General features: G+C 48.8%; 1 protein-coding gene across 1 annotated transcript in view; it reads left to right on the top strand.

The window, feature by feature from the left end:
* The window catches only part of MRTFA (myocardin related transcription factor A), a 104,618-nt gene extending 86,074 nt beyond the window's left edge, over positions 1-18,544 (top strand). Inside the window, exons 7-18 of the mRNA XM_032105849.1 lie at positions 3,148-3,203; positions 4,782-4,857; positions 5,511-5,672; positions 7,110-7,285; positions 7,746-7,901; positions 8,408-8,658; positions 8,997-9,168; positions 9,445-10,560; positions 11,720-11,833; positions 13,618-13,794; positions 14,185-14,245; positions 14,686-18,544. Coding sequence (XP_031961740.1) covers positions 3,148-3,203; positions 4,782-4,857; positions 5,511-5,672; positions 7,110-7,285; positions 7,746-7,901; positions 8,408-8,658; positions 8,997-9,168; positions 9,445-10,560; positions 11,720-11,833; positions 13,618-13,794; positions 14,185-14,245; positions 14,686-15,185 — 3,017 coding nt within the window. The 3' untranslated portion in view covers positions 15,186-18,544. The remainder of the gene's footprint in view (positions 1-3,147; positions 3,204-4,781; positions 4,858-5,510; positions 5,673-7,109; positions 7,286-7,745; positions 7,902-8,407; positions 8,659-8,996; positions 9,169-9,444; positions 10,561-11,719; positions 11,834-13,617; positions 13,795-14,184; positions 14,246-14,685) is intronic.
* Positions 18,545-18,756: the final 212 nt, after the last annotated feature.

Below are 18,756 nucleotides of genomic sequence, written 5' to 3'. Positions count from 1 at the left end.
TAAATAGTAAAAACATCTATGCACTGGGATAATTTCTCTGCAATAATATTGCATTTTTCATGAGAGGCCTCCAAGAACAGGTTAGACAAACTACTGTAAGGAATAGTTTAGTGTATTTTATGCATGTTGAGCAGTCAGAAAGCATCAGGTGACTGGAGTTGCCTCACCCCATACCCTCTGTGGTTATATCTGATGCTTCAGGTACTAAGGGCTGTGGATGGAGTGGGAATGCTGCCCCACGCCCACCTGGTTCGCACAGGTTCTGCTCCACCAGCTCAGCCACTCATTCACATACACGGCCAGAACGAGCCACCAGAGCTGATATGGCTGAGCACGGTAGAGCTTTATCAATATGGGTAGTTTTGAGTGGAATGGATAAAGCAGCACTCTGGTGAGTGAGCCAGATGGGTTATGAGGCACAGGAATAGTTTTGCAGGGATCAATGCTAAGTGGCTGGGAAGGGTAGTGGTAGGAGCTGGAAAAAGGGCATTTCTGCACTGTGGGTCTCCTTTAGAGCTCACCCAGAGCCTTATTGCTTCCGAGTTCTTCACAGGATTATATTTTTCCTTTTTTTTTTTTTAAATTTGCTATAGTAAAGTTAACAGAGTTGTTCTACAGCTCTGGGCTAAGTAGTCATTTCAAAGCCAAAAAATGTGCAAGGCTTAGTTAACTACAAATGGAGTATGATTTTACAATAAACAGCCTATTCTGACATGTCAGCCTCATCCTAGATTGCTGAGGGAAGCAGCGAAGGATTTGTGCCCTCTTGACATTTTCAGAGGTCGAATATGAAGTCCTCTGTCATGTTGCCAGCCCAGAGAGCTACATCCCAGTGCACGTTTCCAGAGGACTAGTCATGAGAGACTGAAATTGTTCTTTACGAGATTATTCCTGTAGCAGCTCTGCATTACTTACTGTTAAATGTATATGTGTTTTTCTTTTTTCCTACTCAGAGATTCTTTTCTTGCTTTTTTCTTCTGTATGCAAGAGTTTTCCTGGACTACCTGTGACACCAGCTGAACTCCTGCATTTTTCTGACCATTAGCTGTGGTCAGGGAAATGTCACTTAAAGTTCATCTGCTGCCTCATACTGACAGCAGAGGTAGGCAGGAAGGAGAGAGTAAAGAATTACTGCCGTGTCTGCACATTCTGGTAGAGAGCTTTTGAAGACTCAAGATGAATCCTGCTTTGCTTGTCTCCAGGGTAGATGTTTATGCAGATTTAAATGTTGCTTGCTATCTTTGCCCAAGTGGACCTGAGCTTTTATTTCACTTTTCCATGATACGCACACAATGAAAGGAAAGCATGTTCAGGTTCAAGCATGTGTGTATTCACAAGCAGCTCATGCGACTTGAAAAGAGTATTGTTTGTTCCTTGCTCTTCAACGAAGTGCCACGGTCAGACTGCCCAGGACGCCTCCTTGCAGGCATCAGCTGAGGCCTTCTTGGTGCCTCAGCTAGATGGGAAAGTTTTTTTCATTACTTTGTAGTTGCTGCAAAACAATATCCCTACCATACGTCTTTGGTTTATCTCAAAGTGCATTTCACAGCTTGTGTAACTTTCTCTGGTGATTTCTCTCCATAACCAGATTTATGAAACTCATCTGAACAGGACCTATTTGGCCCCTGTTGTAGGGTCTATATACTCACTCACTATAGTTTTCAGTTATTGTTAATTTATTCTACAATTTATTCTTCATTCACTTCTGTAGTCCAATTCCCGTCTATGATGCCTGGCGTGTTCAGAATTCCTGCCATGTGGACTGAATTCTACTTCTTACCCCATTGATGTGAACCTAGAGGGACTCTCTGTATTTCACAGGATGTGTCTTAACGCTCTCTGTGGCTACTTCATTCCATTCTGTAGGAAAGGGCTTGGAAGGCTCCACATATATTAGAAGTAGTTTCTTACATTGCATTTATGCAAGGGCTTTTATTTTTTAATAGTCTTTTGAGACTTCATTATGAACTTACCTTTGAGAACTACTTAATCACTGGTCTTAGGTGAAAAATAATATGAGCAGACTATATTTCCCAGGACCTAGATGCAATACTTTGGGGTTACTAACTATGAGCTTAGTTTTCTGTCTTCAAAAGACTTGCAACTTATCTTTAAAGCTGAGATTCTTTAACTTTTCTGTTTAGCTTGATGGTAATTCAGACAGTTTAAAATATGAGTATTTCAGAAATATGAAAAGAAATTATTATGCTCCCTTCAGCTAGTTCTTAATACAAATCACAGTGTGGTCGTTTTTAAAAAAACAAGCTACTTGCAGCTTCAGGGAAACTGTGAGGAGCTGCTACACCCTCTCTCTCTGGTTTTACTGTGACGTGAGCTTTGTGTGCTCCAGAGGAGCCAGGCAGAGTGAGAGATTCCTCCAGGGTTAGTGTGGTCCTGGACAGCAGAGGATCAGTTTCTTAAAACCTGATCCATTTTGGCTCTGGTTTTAAACAGGGCCCGAGGGGGCAAGGAGGTCTGTTCTATGGAGAGGTGAAGCTAATTCCTCAGGTTGTGGTTTTCTGTCAATAGACAGATGTACTTTTCTCTCCAAGTGTTCCTGTTCTTGCGGTAATTTCTCTTACAGGGAGCAATATATGTGTCCTGTGGACCTGCAGGATTTGCAGCCAGTCCTTGCATGTGTACAAAACACCGGTGCAGATTAAGGAAAGACTTGCAGCTTCCTTTGACATTAAAAGATAGTAAAGGGGATTTACGGTTCATTTGCATTGTCCCCCATCCTTCCAACCATTTGATGTAACTTCAGAGTTTCAGAGTGTTTTCTTCCCGTAAGGGTCCTGTGTATCATACTATGTGTTGAACCTTGTAAAAGGCATTATTTGAGGGGCTGGTTTTGAATCATGTTCCTGGACCCAGCTTTGGGAGCAGTGGTTAGTTTGACCAGAAGTGTACCTGTGTTAGACTCTCCAGTGGCCCACAAAAATTTCAGATCAGTTCCTGTGTCCCGGTGCTGTCAGAGTGTGGCAATTCCCATTGCTTTGTACCAGCTGGAGATCTGCCTCAGTGTGTTGGAAGATGCAGGAGGCAGTTGCTGCGGTGCGTTTGTTGACTTAGTTGGCCTGAAGGGTTGTGCAGTGAGAGAACTTCCATCATTCTAATTCATTCACTAAATGTTTTTCCTCTCCACAGCTCTGAAAAGTCCAGCTGCATTTCATGAACAAAGAAGGAGTTTGGAGCGGGCCAGGGTAAGATGCAATATAATCTTTAGTGTTTTGGGAAAGTCAGGAATAGTATGTCTTGTGTTTTGGGTATCCTGTAGCTGCTAATGAGATGCAGAAGGGAATTGTTCATATTCTGGATGTAATACAGCTTTCTGTAGTCAGAGATGTATTGGGTGGGGTGTTCTGCAGCTTGCATGTGGTGCTGGTTAACCCTCAGTGAACGAGTTGTGCCTAAAAGCCATTGACTATGGTGGCTGGATCTTCCCTAGAGTCATCTTTCTGGAAGTGACTGATACTCTTCCTCACTGTCCATGCACTTGGCATTTTTATTTTTATGGTGTCTGTTTCGCTCTTAATTGCTATTAAATGCTCTTATCATGTGGAGCTCAGTTCCAACCTTGAGGAAAGTTTCTCTGTTACCTGCACATGCAATTGTTTATCTAGGAGACTAGAACTTCAAAATTGAATAGAGAGGATCCCCCCCAAAATCTCGTGACACTGAAATCCCAGACTTCTGGCTCTATAGAAAGAGGAAGCCAGGCATCACACTTCATGTGCCACCTTTTCTAACCAGGGAGTTTCTTGGTAATTTCTGTTCCTCAGAAGGCATCTGGGGCTGTTTTTTTCTGATTAGCCTACAGTGGAATGAAACTTGTTATGACTAAGTTTTGTTTTAAAAGTGAAAGCAACATAAGCAAAAAAAACCCAGCTGTGATTAAGACCTGTAAGGGAGGCCCTTTAAACTGTGGAAGGATTTGAACAGGGGATTTTGCATTAAGACCAGTGACCAAAGGGCTTTTGCTTATTTCTCCTCTTTTTTTCCTAAAACTTTATTAAGTTAATATTTTTATGTGGGCAGTTGAGCAACTATGGTGCAGTTTTCTGACTGACTTTAATACTTGCTTTCTCTGAAGGCCCATCCTGATGGCCAGTCCTTACCAGTCTATTACCCACTGCTTCCAGATTCCCATTCCTCAGCTGTGTAAAGAGTAATGTGTTCAGCCTGTTGGGATCATCTCCGTACATTGCTCTGTAGCACATTCTCCAAAGACAGAGCTAAAAGCAGCTCTGGAAGTGAAATAAGCTTTGTCACAGCATTTAGATTCTGCCCCCCAAGGGACTGCATGGGGTCTTCAGCTTAACAAATAACATATCTTTAATCAAATTAAAGAGTATGCCCCAAACCATAAGTCAGCCCTGAATGTCGGTAGTACATGAAAGTATTTTCTGTGAACAGTGGAACCCCAGTGCACTTATCTTTAATGTAAAAAGAAATCTCATGGATGTTACCCTGGCACAAGTCAGTGGTGGTGCATACAACGGGAAAAGAGGACTTCTCCTGAGGAAGTCCTTCCCAGTTTCCGTTCTGTGGGGCAGCATTGCACAGTTGACTGAGGTAATTACACTGGAAGGTCATCTTCAGAGTAAGCTCATTTTCTGGGCGCTCTGGGACAGGAGATAGGCCCCTTCTCCATTCTGTGCTTATTTAGATCTCAGTAGCAGCTAAAGATGGTTGTTTCTTTTCATTGTGCTGTTCAAGATTACCTCGCTCCTGTGTCTGATCAGCTGAAAGTGGTTCTTGCTTGTTTGTTTTTGCTACAGACAGAGGACTATCTGAAACGCAAAATCCGGTCTCGGCCAGAGAGATCAGAGCTGGTTAGGATGCACATTCTGGAAGGTATGGCACGTGCTGAACGCGGAAACACTGAAAATAAACTTTATTGTAACTACTTTTCTAGCAGCTTTCTGTTTTGCCACTGACCTCCAAAGCTTCCTTTCATTTGGGAGCAGGCAGAAGATCATGCCTGTTTGCATGATTCCTTGGGAGGGATTCAACTCTGCTTGCCTGGAGATTATTGTCATAAGGACCTGTTGTGTGAATTCAAGTTGTGCAGTTTTATGTGGCTGAGCAACAATGAAATAGAATGACCATGGACTGCTCTTCTACTAAGGGAAGACACTGTAAAATGTCCAAGAGGGAGTGAGGCAGATTTGATCTGATTAGTAATGAACCTCAGCTTCAGAGAGGGAGTGCTGTGCTGCTGCTGAGCACCAAGCTTGGGGCACAACCAGAGGGAAAAGATGAACGAGAATTGGGTGACATCAGTTTAAGAACAGTGAATTTGTCACAAGGGCCACTGTAGTTATCTTTATAACCTAAATATATATAGTATGTGTCATATGTCTTTATAGTGCATATCTATTGTTCTCCATCACCTATTTTTCTGCACAGTTATCTACTGTTACCTTTCTGAATAGAATTAAACTGCTGAAGGGTGTGGGTTGACCATTGTTGGATTGATGCTATTTTATTTACTTTGCCCCAAACAGAGACCTCAGCTGAACCCTCCTTGCAGGCTAAGCAGCTGAAGCTGAAGAGAGCCAGACTGGCAGATGACCTCAATGAGAAGATAGCACAGAGGCCAGGGCCCATGGAGCTGGTGGAGAAGAACATCTTGCCTGTGGAATCAAGCCTGAAGGAAGCTATTATTGGTAAGGTCAGATGAGGATCCTTGTGGAGAGCATTTCCCACATGTGGCTGTGATTACCTATCAATCCACCTGCATGTCTAAGGGAGTGCAATCCCATGGCTGGTCTTGTTTTCCTGGCCCAGAATCACAGGCTTTCAGCCCAAGGATCTGGAAAAGCAGATCTCCCTCTGGCCCAGATAATGCTATGGAGACGTTAAATCATAGGGAATGTGGACATTCCGGAAAAATGTGAAAGTAACTGTATGCCCTAAAGACTTGAAAGACTGTTGAAGATTGTATTCCCTAGATTGTCTCCTTAAAATCTCTCTCTCAGTATAACATGTCAACAACATGGTCAGGCAGAACTCACTGACTTAGATCAGGAGGGGAGACAGAATATAAACAGGTGTGATGAAACAAAAGATGTCTGTGAACTCGAAAACTTCAGAGGATTCAACCCCTTTAAAAATAAACCAGAACAGATGTAAATCATGCCAGTGCCATTCCGAGGGTTGAAAGGAATGCTGAGGAATAGCCTTCCCACTGCCTCAGCAGTGCTCTTTCCCGTCTCCCCAGACTGAGCAGTCTGTGTGTCTGTGGTTATTCATCCCCTCAAACACGCACACCTACTGTAAAGACAAATGGGACACAACTGTGAGCAGGATGGAATACTTTCCATAAAAAAGGAAAAAGACGGTGTTGTGGGAGAGCCTGGCTTCACTATTGAGCAAGAAGTAGTTGAGGAAGGGTGAACTTGTCAACTGAAGCATAAGAGATGTGGCTTCCTTCTGACTGGGCAAAGTACATCTCTGGATTCCTCTTGATTTTAGGTGAGGTGCAAATGACAGTATTTCCCTGCTTAGCAGGATTAATTTGAGAAAATGTAGTCTAAAAAAACATTGTTACATTACAAATGTACACTCATGTGAATTTATCTACTGGGCGTGTAGATGGACAGAAATGCTAATAGCAGCCAGGGCCACCACTTAATCCGTAGCCCTTGTTGCTTGTAAGACTAGAGGACAATTTGGGATTCTGTCTTCCAAGACAGAAGAATCCAGGAGAGATTCTACCTTCCACCATACAGGAGGAACACCAAAGAAACTGTGGCTCAACCTTATACTGTCCAGTCTTTTTCTTTGGTGCCAGATGATAGTGAAATAAGCCATGCCACAGAGCTGGGTTTGGGCAGACCTAAGTACTTCTTCTTACACTCACTGATCTTGCCTGGCTAAGAAGCAAGAGAAGTGGTTCACCCCAGTCTGCATCATTTTATTCTACTGATAGATAGTGAATGTAAACACTTAAACCTGATCCAGGTGGGACTCTGTTCTCTCATTTTAGCTGGTGCTTTAAGCACAGCTCTCTCCATGTCATCATTGTCTTTGTGAAACATCTAGTGTCAAGCGAAATCATTTCTTATTCCAGTTTACAGACCAGTTGATGTTTGTGTTTTTAGTTGGACAGGTGAACTACCCAAAGGTTGCAGACAATTCCTCCTTTGACGAGGACAGCAGTGATGCCCTCTCCCCAGAACAGCCAGCCAGCCATGAGTCCCAAGGGTCTGTCCCATCGCCGATGGACTCCCGGATTTGTGAGCCTCTCCCTAGCACCACTGGCACATCACTAGCTCAGGTGAGACTGTGGAGGCCTCCTGCAGTGCCCTGGAGCTTCATGCTGATTTGTGGCAGAGGATCCTAAAAAGTGAGACTAAGGCTTTCCTAAGAGGTGTAGTCTGTGAGATTTCACTAGGGATCTGAGCTCTGTGTGGTCTCAGTCACGTCCTCCTCTGGTTATTCAGAAACCCTCATGGTGGTGCCATGTGGGGAAGGAGGCAGCCATTGCTTGGTGATACAGCCTGTGTGCAGCTGATCCCAGCAGGCAATGCTGGGAGATATAGGTGTGAGATTTTGATTCCTTTTCTGCCCTAAGAAGTTGTGCTGCTTCTCAGGGACAACTGAAGCAGTGGGTTAAAGGAGTCTGATTAAAGATTTGAAACCTGTGCTCCTTCCTTCTAAGTGGACAGTTCCTACACTCTATTAAACTATTTCCCTCCTCTTGTGTGTATTCACGATGCCTTTTTCTGTCCCTGCAGGGTTCATCCCAGTTGCAGATTAGCGCAGACTCCAGTGAAACTCTTTTCCTACCTGAGCAGCCACCTCCGCCACTGCCACCTCCACCTCTTCTGCCCCCTAGTCTTACCAATGGAGTGGCTCTTACTGCTGCCAAGCCCCCACCAACACTCATTAAGGTACTGTTTTGGGTGATGTCTTCATTGTTGTAGACTGAAAGAAGATAAGGTGGTTACTTTTAAGCAGGTTTGGAGCTGGAAGTACTAGATTAACAGTTGCAAAGGAAGGAAACGTTTCTCATTAGTGTATTCCTCTGACACTAATTGTAACATATTTAATGGGATTTTCTGCTCCGTGGAAAGCAGAATTCACCTTCTATAAAATGAGTGCTGAATGCAAAACGTTTTGAAACAATCAGTGTTATCTATAATTAGAGTCAATAAGTCTGCACTGGATAAGCAGATGATCTGATGTGCTGGGAAAGGTGACCTGCATTATGGTGCAGTGTAAGCTGCTGCCGGTGCTGTGTCCGTAATGTTATCTCAGAGAAGCATGGAAAGACCCTGAGGTGAACAAACTAGAGAATTTCAAAATTAAAGTCCCAGTCTGTGTTCTGGTTTACATGGGATGTTATGTTATATCAATGTTTCTATTCTTACTTGCTTCCTCCTTTTCTTCTGAATAGCAAAGCCAGCCCAAGTCTGCTAGTGAGAAGTCTCAGCGCAGTAAAAAAGCCAAGGATTTAAAGCCTAAAGTCAAGAAGCTTAAATATCATCAGTATATTCCCCCGGACCAAAAGCAGGACAAGGGAGCTCCTCCCATGGATTCATCCTATGCCAAAATACTGCAGCAGCAGCAACTCTTTCTCCAGCTTCAGATCCTCAACCAGCAGCAGCAGCACTACAACTATCAGACCATCCTGCCAGCCCCACCAAAGTACGGGTCCGCAGTGGCAGCTCTCTTAGGAAGCGCTTGCTTCCCCAGCACTGTTACCAAAGACGTGGTGTCCTGGGTGTGAGGGGTGGCCACTGGGTGTGACAGGTGTGACACACTTGGTCTTGTAGGTTCGAGAGGGCCTCAAAAAGAGGCGGTGCAAGATGAATCAGACAAAAGCAGCTGAAGTGAGTCGGTTGGCACAGTAAGGGGCATGGATATAGCCGAGAACACTGGTGTGCTTCAGTGTGACCCGGCTGTTTCTGAACGTGTTTGACACTGAGGGCTTCTGGTGTCTTCCCACTGTGATTTTGATGTCTGTGTTCTTTTTTTTCCTGCAGGCCTCCAGGAGAGCAGCAGAGTGGTACCAGTGCCCCTACCGTACGCAATCACTCTGCCACAGTCAGCAGCACATCTTCAGTATCCTCTGGTTCTAGTGGGCTGATGAGACAAAACAGTAACTCTGCGGTGGGCAAGCCTGGCCCTCTCCCTGCCAACCTGGATGAGATGAAGGTAAATGTCCTGTGAAGCCGCAGAGACCCTTTTTGCCATTGTCAGTGGACAGTACCAAACGATGTTGCTGCCCCAGAGTAGGGCTGAGGTGGACTGACAAGAGTAGTGATAGCAGCTGGGACTGCTACCCCCCAGTCTGTACCTGAGGTGCAAGTTTGTTGGCCTGCAGGAAGATCAGTTTAGTCCTTTGTCTCGTAGCTCTGGTAGCTGTTGATAGTTGTTTACTTAGAAGTGTATGTTCTCTTAATGTTGCCCTCTTTTTTCGCCGTCTGTCAGGTAGCAGAGCTGAAGCAAGAGCTGAAGTTGAGGGCCTTGCCTGTCTCGGGCACAAAGACGGACCTAATTGAGCGTCTCCGAGCTTACCAAGAGCAGAACGGTGCAGCCGGCCAAACAACCCCCACTCCCAAGCCCAGCACAGCAGCTGTCCTCCCTAAAGCTGCCGAAGTGGTGGTGGCCTTCCCAACTGCCAGGCTGAGCACAGGGCCAGCCCTGGTCACCACTGGCATTGCACCAGCAGAAGTAGTTGTGGCCACAGTTACTGGTGGCGGCGTGATGAAGTTTGGGAGCACAGGCTCAACTCCTCCTGTTTCTCCAACTCCTTCTGAGCGCTCGCAAATGAGCACAGGGGACGAGAACTCGGCCACTGGAGATACCTTTGGAGAGATGGTGACTTCACCTCTGACCCAGCTCACCTTGCAGACATCTCCAGTGCAGTTCTTGGTGAAGGAAGAAAGCTCCAAGTCCGCCTCCTGCAGCATAAATGTGGCAGCCAGGTCAGAGCGGTGTAGCGCTGGTAACAGCAGAGATGCAGAAGTTAGGGACAAAGACCAGATGCTGCAGGAGAAGGACAAGCAGATCGAGGAACTCACCCGCATGCTGAAACAGAAGCAGCAGCTGGTGGAGATGCTTAGGCTACAGCTGGAGCAGGAGAAGCGCTCTCAGCAATCACAGCCAGCCCCAACAGCCGCGGGAGAAGGAACAGCCCTCGCCTCCAAACCAGGAGCATTCGGCACCCAGGTCAAGAGTGAAAACGGTTTCCTGAGTTGCCAGTCTGTGAAGCAATCCAGTGGCCAAACAGACCAATTCAGCCCTGCACCAACCGCTAGCCAAATGGACACTTCGAATCCAAGCCCAGTGCCAAAGAAAGCCGTGATAGTGAAGCAGGAGGTGCCAGCCGCGGAAGTAGAGCCACCGTGCCAGTCCCACAGCCCGCGGCTTTTCCTTGGCCAGCAAGGGAGCGCCCTGAGCGACCTCATCAAGGGCACCCCTCCCCCCACCCTCATCACTGACTCCACAGGGACCCACATCGTCCTCACCGTGACCAAGCAGAGCACTGAGAGGCAGGGCCTCTCTACCCACGGAAAGGCAGGGAGCAGCTGCCCACCCTTGCAGGTAGGCAAGGGTTGGATCCCATCACTGCTGCGGGCATTTGGGTTCCTCTCTCCTCTTCCCACTGCAGTTACCATAGGATGACTTAATGGGGTGGAAATTCAGTGCAGTAAATACTGAAAGGGCTGAGTTGCTCGCTACGGTGGCTGCTAGATCGTGGCTTTGTAAAACAGCAGTGTAAGCAGATCTTCAGCAAAACGACTGGAATTTGACAATGGTGACCTGTGTACAGCAGTGCACGATTGGCTCTGTGCATCGCAGGCTGTTCAGCATTCTTCCAAACACATGGTTCTGCCTTTTGTCAGGCAGGACCTCAGGCTTGGATGACAAGAGTTTGCTGCCACAGTTCACTAGTTTTTGAAAGAACAACTATGCCCGTGGTAGTAAAATGAGCAGAGTGTATTTCACCTCTTGTCCTTTACTGTAGAGATCGTAGTTGGAGTGATAGATGGGTCATCTTATCTACCAAGAGCTGAAATCAGACCCTGGGAGCAGACTGTTTGCTTTTTGGCTGCTCTTTGTTTTAATGCGTGTCAGTATTTCAGTGTTAACAGAGTCTTTCATCAGAAATGATTTACTGTTCCCCTGCTGGCATGAGCTCAGCACTTAACAGAAGTGTTCCGAGTGTTCCTTCCAGGAAGGGATAAATATGCCCAGGTTTTATGGCATATGTCAAACCCCAGCACCTTCCATGACATCAATGATAATTTTCATTCTCTGCTGATACATTTCTTGCACTTTCTGCAGAGCAAGTGGCAGTGTCTGCCATCAGGGACAAGCACTGAGCAGGCTATGTTTGCTGTATAGCAGGTGAGATGTTGGCAGCTGTCTAAACATCAGCATCCAGTGTCATCCTTGATACCCCAGAGTATCTCACCTGAACTCCACCACTGCTCCACAAGAGCACAGCTCCTTGTGTCAGGTCTGGCAGCCCTCGAGGCATGTCATGGGTAGCCCAGGGATTTAGGCTGGTACTACCTCCTCTCATAGGACTCTGAACTGCACCCAATCTGATTTCTCTGCTCAGTGAAAGAGAAGGATTGAATTTCATAAAGAATAAAGAGTGGCGAAAAACAAACTTATAAATCCTGTAAGAAACCTAAGGTCTGTGTCCATGTCATGTCTGGGGAATAACCTGCTATGGATACCCTTTCCTTTCCAGAGCGTACAATCATCACCCGCTAAACCTTCCAGCCAACCGCCGTGTCAGGTACCTACAAACACCCCTCAGCAGCCCACGCAGCAGCAGCAGCCCAGAGGACCAGACCAATCTAAGGTAGCTCACTGCCTGCTCACTTTTCTCCCTTGGTTTCGTTTGCCTGCTGCCAGTGTTTGTACCCATAGGCAGATACCAGTGGGTGTTGTCTGTGGATTAAAAATGACGAGGGGCCGGAGTGGGCAGCCTTGATTCACAGGGATGTCCCAGATTCTTGAAGGAGTGCTGCTGAACAGAAAAGGTGGCTGCTGCATGGAGAGAGGGTGATGTGGGCAGAGTGCCTGGTGCTGAAGGGGCATGCGAGCTCAGAGGGGTAAACAGGCTGTGACCTTTTAGTCTCTAGTAGTGCTGAGCATGCTGTAATTTCCATTCCCCTGCCTTGAGCATGCCAGTTAATCACCTCTTTGTGAAGTGCTATACTGCTTCAGGAAAGAGCACCTCTGCCTTTACCCCTCTCCAGGTGCTGGCTGTAAAGAGGCTCTGCTGTGCATCTCTCCCTTTCTAGCCCGCTTAGCTGTAGCTCTAACCTGTAATTAAGATAAGATACAGAAAGATTATGAAGAGTTTTTAGAGCTTGGAGGGTCATTTCTGAGTCAGTTCCTGGAAAGGATATGAAGACAGAAGTAATTTCTAGTATATTTAGAGTGAGATACCTGCTTTGCAAAGGGTCACTGCCTTGGTTTTACTTTGAGACCTTGGATAAAGTGCAGAAGGTAAATGAAGGGACCTTTTTCCTCAGAGTCCCTTAGCCTGTGTGCTGCAGAGGCATCTGTACTGACTCTCCCAATCCTTTTGCCTCCCTGTAGGGTCAGAAGCTAGGTCTGCAGGTGGTCACAGGGCAGCTGGCTCACACCATATTGTCTTTCTCAATACCTGCAAATCTGCAGCCTTTCTTCCCCAGTGGTTTCCATAAGCAGTCCCTGAAAACTGGTGCTTCTGGCAAAACCAGCCCACCCAGTGTATCAAAAAAGGTACCCTCCCAGCATGTCCCAGTGGCCTGTGTCATAGCGATGGTTTCCAGCTGTTCTCAGGAAGAGTGAACCCTGGCTAGCACAGCTGGTCTAGGGTCGCTCCTCTGCCTGTGGGTCACAGAACAGATGAGCAGCTTTCCAGGGAAAACAGGATGGGCAAGGGCATCAGCATGTACATGTGTTGGAAGTAGCATTCAGCTGCTGCCCAGGGTTTGCTGCTCCAGGGGCGCAAGTCTCCATGTGGGTCATGCATAGCTGCTGTAGAGGCAGAGGCCTGATCCTCGTTTCAGCTGTCCTTACGAGCAGTTGTGTGCTGATTCATCTGGAGAAGCTGAGTCATGAACACCGCTTCCTGCAGCACTTGGGGTTTCCTTTGGATCTCTGGTGCTGCTGAGTGCTCTGGTGCTCTCTGCCCACCATCAGGCTGTGAAACTTGCTGCTAAATGAAGCTGGCTTGTGACCCCAAAGCAGGCACTGCAGAGGGAGGCAGGTAGAAGACAGGCCCTGGATGTACTGCACAGAGTAAGCTGAACACACAAGGGAAGTGCCCTTTTTCTCCGAAGTGCTGGAGGAATCCCCCACTTGGACAGATGAGGCTCTCCCTGTCCAGGAGAAGTGAGGAGGTGGTTTGTGGTGTGGCTGCTTTAGCATTGGAAAAATCAGCTAAAGATTTCCACCTGTGAGTTGGAGGGGAAATTTGTCTTCTTCCCCTGCAGCCTGAGCATAGGGCATAAAGTCCAGGGAAGAAGGCAGACCGCTGTGCAGTGCTTACAGGGAGAGGTGATGGTCTCTCAAAGCAGCCATGAGACAGGAGTTGATGTGGACTTTTCCCTGATTTGCATTCAATCCCTCTTCTGCCTTCATTCTAAACAGTCCTCATCGCAGCCTGGCTCTCCTGCTGCCCCTTCCCCCTCCCAGATGGACCTGGAGCAGCAACAGCACACGCCGCTTTTTGGAACTCCTCCACCACCTCTTTCTGTTCCCTCGGTCCCAATGAAAGAGCCACCACCAGGCTATGAAGAGGCCATGAAGCAACAGCCAAAGGCCCAGGTGAGAGCAGTTACTCTCCCTGGTTTCCTTGGAGAGCAGATGAAAAGTTGCCATTGTGAAACTAGTTAGTTTCTTGATATGGGGGCCAGTGATAGGAAATGGAGACACAACTGCACCTTCCTTGTTGAATTTCCTCTGGAGGGTTTGGGGCAGACCGTAAATCATAGGTAAAAATCCCAAGCCATTCATTGCCATTGCTGACCATGCTTTCCCAGCCAGTAACAGCCTGGGTTACAGAGGACTCTGGTGCCATGCTCGTGGTGTGCTCGTTCTTGCTAGACAACAGCCCTGTTCCTGGGGCAAGGGAGGAGAGCCAGCAGCCAAGGGTGCTGCTGGAGGTGGAAGCTCTGCTGGTAAAGAGGAAGCTAATCCTGCACTTGCTCTCCCCAGGAGAACGGCTGTTCCAGCCAGCAGATGGACGACCTGTTTGATATCCTCATCGAAAGTGGAGGTAAGGAGACAAAGCCAGCATTTCCCATAGTCCCTGGGTCTGAATCTGGGGGTTGCAGAGCACCGAGAGGAGAGTCTGTCATGGCCCCACTCTTCTCTCTGGTGTCCCTTCCAGTGCCTTTAGCACTGGCAGTAGTCATTAAGGCACTGAGGGAGATGTCAGTCAGGCCTTAATATGGTTCTGTGGTTCTTGATGGCACTGCTGCATCAGATCCGGGCACATTGCTTCTGAGATAGTGGACAGAGATGGAATTCCATGGAGGTGGGCTCAAAACTCTCCATAGTGCAGCAAACACAGGCACAGGATGAGTTTCCTTATCCCAGCTGGTGGTGAGTGATGGCTTAGTCTGGCGGGGGTCCCTGTGGCCCTGGTGGGCGGGAGGGATCCTTCTGGTCTTCAGCCAGACTTTTCCTTACCTGGCTTGTTTGTTCCCTGTACAGAGATTTCTGCTGACTTCAAGGATCAGTCGTCCCCAGCTGGGAAAGAACCACCTGTGGCCCCAGCCTGTTCCCCACCGGCCAGCAGCCACCCCTCCTCTGAGCTGGCAGTGCCGGTGTCCTTGGGGCAGCCGGTGCCCGTGGGCCGGCTGGAGGACTTCCTGGAGAGCAGCACCGGCCTCCCGCTGCTGACTGCAGGCCACGATGGGCCGGAGCCCCTGTCCCTCATTGATGACCTCCACAGTGAGATGCTGAGCAGCTCGGCCATCCTGGACCACCCACCTTCACCTATGGACACCTCGGAATTGCACTTTGCTCACGAGCCATCTGGGGGCATAACCCTGGATCTGGCTGAGGCTAACTTGGACAGCATGGACTGGCTGGAGCTGCCAGGGGGGTCTGTCATGAGCCTGGCTCCCCTGAGCACTGCGGCTCCCAGCCTCTTTTCCACAGACTTTCTTGATGGACATGATCTGCAGCTGCACTGGGATTCTTGCTTGTAATTCTGTGAGCAGAGACTGAAGGGAATGGGAGTGGGAGGGCACAGGCATGCAGGGGAAAGAGGCCAGTCAACCAAAAAAAAGAAAAAAGAGCGAGCTCCTAAGTATTTGTACTCCTCCCCTAACAGTGTCCTTCCTGCATGAAGCTGGCAGTGGGCCAGGGCAGGGAGAACGGCTGCTGGGGGGGGATGAGGCAGGAGGAGCTGTGGGGCTGGTGGCCTCCTGCCCGCTCCACACAGCCTGGCCCAGCCAGGGTGAGAGCAGAGCCAGCAGCCCCTCTTCCTCCAGGCAGGAGCAGCGATGGCAGCGCATTGTTCCCTCACGTGGGACGGAGCATGACTGGGCCTGAGCCGTTTCCAGAAGCAGCACTCTGTGCCTTCCTGGGATTGGCGGATAAAGGGGGTTGTGCTGCCCCAGCATGGTCGGTCTTAACGGTTGTGGAAGGGGATTCTACCTCTGGAGCAGGACACACAGGCAGGACGGCTGCCCGGGGCCCAGAGCAGCTGCCCTCTGCAGCACCTGCCGTCTGTTGGGGGGGAGGGTCTGATCTGCCGCAGGGCTGGGAGGAGCTGGGCAGAACAGGCACCTTCTCCAAATGTAGCCAAAGGGAACCAGGGCTCCCCACCAACCTGGTAACGTCTAAGCTGGTTTCCCAAATATTGCTGAGCTTGGCAGAGGCCTGCCGGCCTGCCTGCTTGCTTCACTCGCTTTGGGCTGCAAAACCATTTTTTAAGGTGCTAAAATCAGGTCCTTATATGTTAAATTGCTGTCAGGCACAGCCCATTGCCCCCAGCTCCCAGGCACTTGTGACGTCCCCAAATGAGCAGGGCAGTCAGCCTGGGGCAGAGACATGGAAGTGCCAGTGTGTCCTGGGTAGCAGGTGAGGGGCACAGCTGGTAATCAGTAACATATCATTGGGGGCCATGTGCAATCTGTCTCCTGCCTTCACTGTGTTGGTGCCTCACTGCAGCACATGCCCCAGTGGAAAGCAGCAGCTGGGGATGCATGTTGGACCCAGTAGGCGAGGAGGGGGAAGTGGGACTGCAAGAGGGGTGTTGTGTGGCGCAGCACAGGTCCCGGCTCAGTGACTGTGAGGGCCTCTTGCTGGGGAGGAGCCTGAAAGCAAGTATTGGGCAGCTCTTCCCTCCCTCCAGTCCCACAGGGTAAGAGGCAAAAGTAAATGGCTGCTTACTTTGAGCTGGTTCCCTGTGTCCCTGTAGGACCCCAGGCTGGTGCCTCAGGGGAACTACAGACTGAGGAGTGGGTGGACAAGCCCCCAGGACCTCAGAGCCATGACAGTGCTATCCTTGGGCAGGGCTCTGTGGTAGAACACCAGGCCTGTGGCTCACTCCTGTGCTCTTACTCCGTTACTTTAAAATTCTTGTGTCAGTAGTAACTCACGGCCATACTGAGCAGGTGGGACATGGCTTAGGTGGATGTGGCCACCTCGCCATGAGGCTGTCCCTGCTTTGGCCCTGAGCTGGGTCCAGGCTGCTTGGGCTGAGTGAGGTGGGGGAAGCTGTGGCTTCTGAAGTCATGCAGAGGTACTGACCTGCTCAGGCAATGAAAGGATCAACTGCCATCCTCAGTATCTCCATGAAGATGCTGTCCCACCTTTCCCCCACGCTGGGCTGCAGAGCTTCCTGCTGGGGAGGGGTAGCTGTGAGCCACATGCTGCTTCCCTGCAACTTTGGTACCTGGTCCTCTTCTCAGGGGGAGGCTGTGCCACAGGGGTGCTGGTACCTGTATTCCATGGTGAGGCAGGTGAATGCCAACCCTGCACAATGTGCTCTCCCTCAGCCACTGAACTGGCAGCTGGGTGGGGTCATGCCTGTTTGCACCTGGGAGATACTCCTGCTTTCCTGAGCCCTGTTTGCTTGTTAACTGCATGGGGAGCCACTTTCTTAATCATTTGCAGGGGGAGCCTGCTGGCAGCTTCCTTCTTTTCTGTCCCCTCCTCTCTCCTCTGGCCCTGAGCTGTAAGCAAGTTGGAGCCTCTTACCTGCCTCCCTCAGTGTCCAGGTTGGGGAGGACACCCTCCCTTCCCCCTTCCCCACAGTCTTTCTATTGCTGAAGCTACAGTGTCACAAACTAAAATCAGAATAAAAGAGACTGCTGGGCATCCCCTTTATCTTCATGAGCCCTCTCTGAATTCTCTCCTGGTGCAACCCAGATGCTTACTGGGAGCAGTGAGTATATAGCAATCACCTTACAGAGGTCTCACCAGCTCCCCTAGGGCAGCTGCCCATCTGTAGGGGCAGGAGGCTAGGACTTTCTAAGGAGGAAAGTATGGGGAGAGTGCGAGGATCTCCGAAATGCTAAGGGGAAAAGTGAGGCTGCCTGTTTGTCAGACTCAAGCAAAATCAGGTTCTTCTAGCCCATAGTTGCAGTAGCCCCCAGAAAAACCAGCTGTGTTCTTTTGTACAAATAATTACAAATCTGCAGCCATTAAATAAAGAAGGAAATTATCAATAAAGTGCAATGAGCTCCTAGAGGAAGGTGGGAGCACTCCAGCTGCAGTCCTGGCCTGACCCAGCCCTGGTTCCTTGCCCTGGGCCAGGTACTCCAGTCATTGGCAGAGAGATGCCAATGCCTGTTATCAGTGTAGCCCTTCCAGAGGTTGCTGGTGAAAGGCTGAGCTCACAGCTGCTCCCTTTCACCTTCACTCATCCACCATCAGGTGTGAAACTGTAAGAATTTAGTGACCCTGACCTTGCCTAACATACGTGCATTGGCTGAAGGGCTGAAGAGCTTCAAGGAGCCCAGAGGATACAGAACCATGAGCCTCATGTCCCGAGGAGCCCGGCTGACCTGTGAGAGTCCCTCCGTACAAGGGCCTTCTGCCAGGAGAACGAGCGATAACCCTGTGCCTGCGGGCAGAGGGGAAGGTGGTGCCTCAGCCCCAGAAATGTTAGAAAGTCTTTTCCCCAAGCAGTGCCCAGAGCAGGCTTGCCCAGTTCTCTGCTTTCTTACTATTATTTGTTTGAATAATAGTTCAATAGTTCTTTGTCGGAAGAGGTATTCCCCTGGACATACATTTTTGCACCCATTGGGAAAAACGAAGTCTGATGTTCTGCCTCTACCTTGAATGTAATCCTGAATCTTTCTGCTGTAACCACTACTTGTTTGTAATGTGTATTTGACTAGCACGCACTCTCCCTTCCACTATGCAGCCAATGGCGAGGGGTGATCAGCACCATCACAGCTGGATGGTGTTGGGGCATCAGATCCAGAGTATTCAACTGGAAAAGGATAAAAGTGACAAGTTAATGGGGGAGAGAACTGATCTTTAAATTGAATTATTTTTTCAGTTACAAATATTTGAAGAAAAAAGTCCATTTTATTAAAAAAATTCCAAACAGCCACGTTCTCAAAAACTTCTCTGCTATGCTGGTGGGAGGGCTTGGGGCCATTCTGCCTTTTTCAGCTAAGGGTGGGTGATCCCTTTGTGTCTTTCTCAAACCTGAAAAAAGCAGCTTAAGTGGTGGTGGCTTATCCTTCTCAGCTGCAGGGAGATTCCCTCAGTGTATGGAAATAACCTGCCCTGCAACCAGCAGGTTTTACCAGGGGCAGC

Source organism: Corvus moneduloides, chromosome 4, assembly GCF_009650955.1.
Source record: "Corvus moneduloides isolate bCorMon1 chromosome 4, bCorMon1.pri, whole genome shotgun sequence".
Lineage (NCBI taxonomy): Eukaryota > Metazoa > Chordata > Aves > Passeriformes > Corvidae > Corvus > Corvus moneduloides.
The sequence above is the reverse complement of the archived record's forward strand: the minus strand, read 5'-3'. Positions and strand labels throughout refer to the sequence as shown.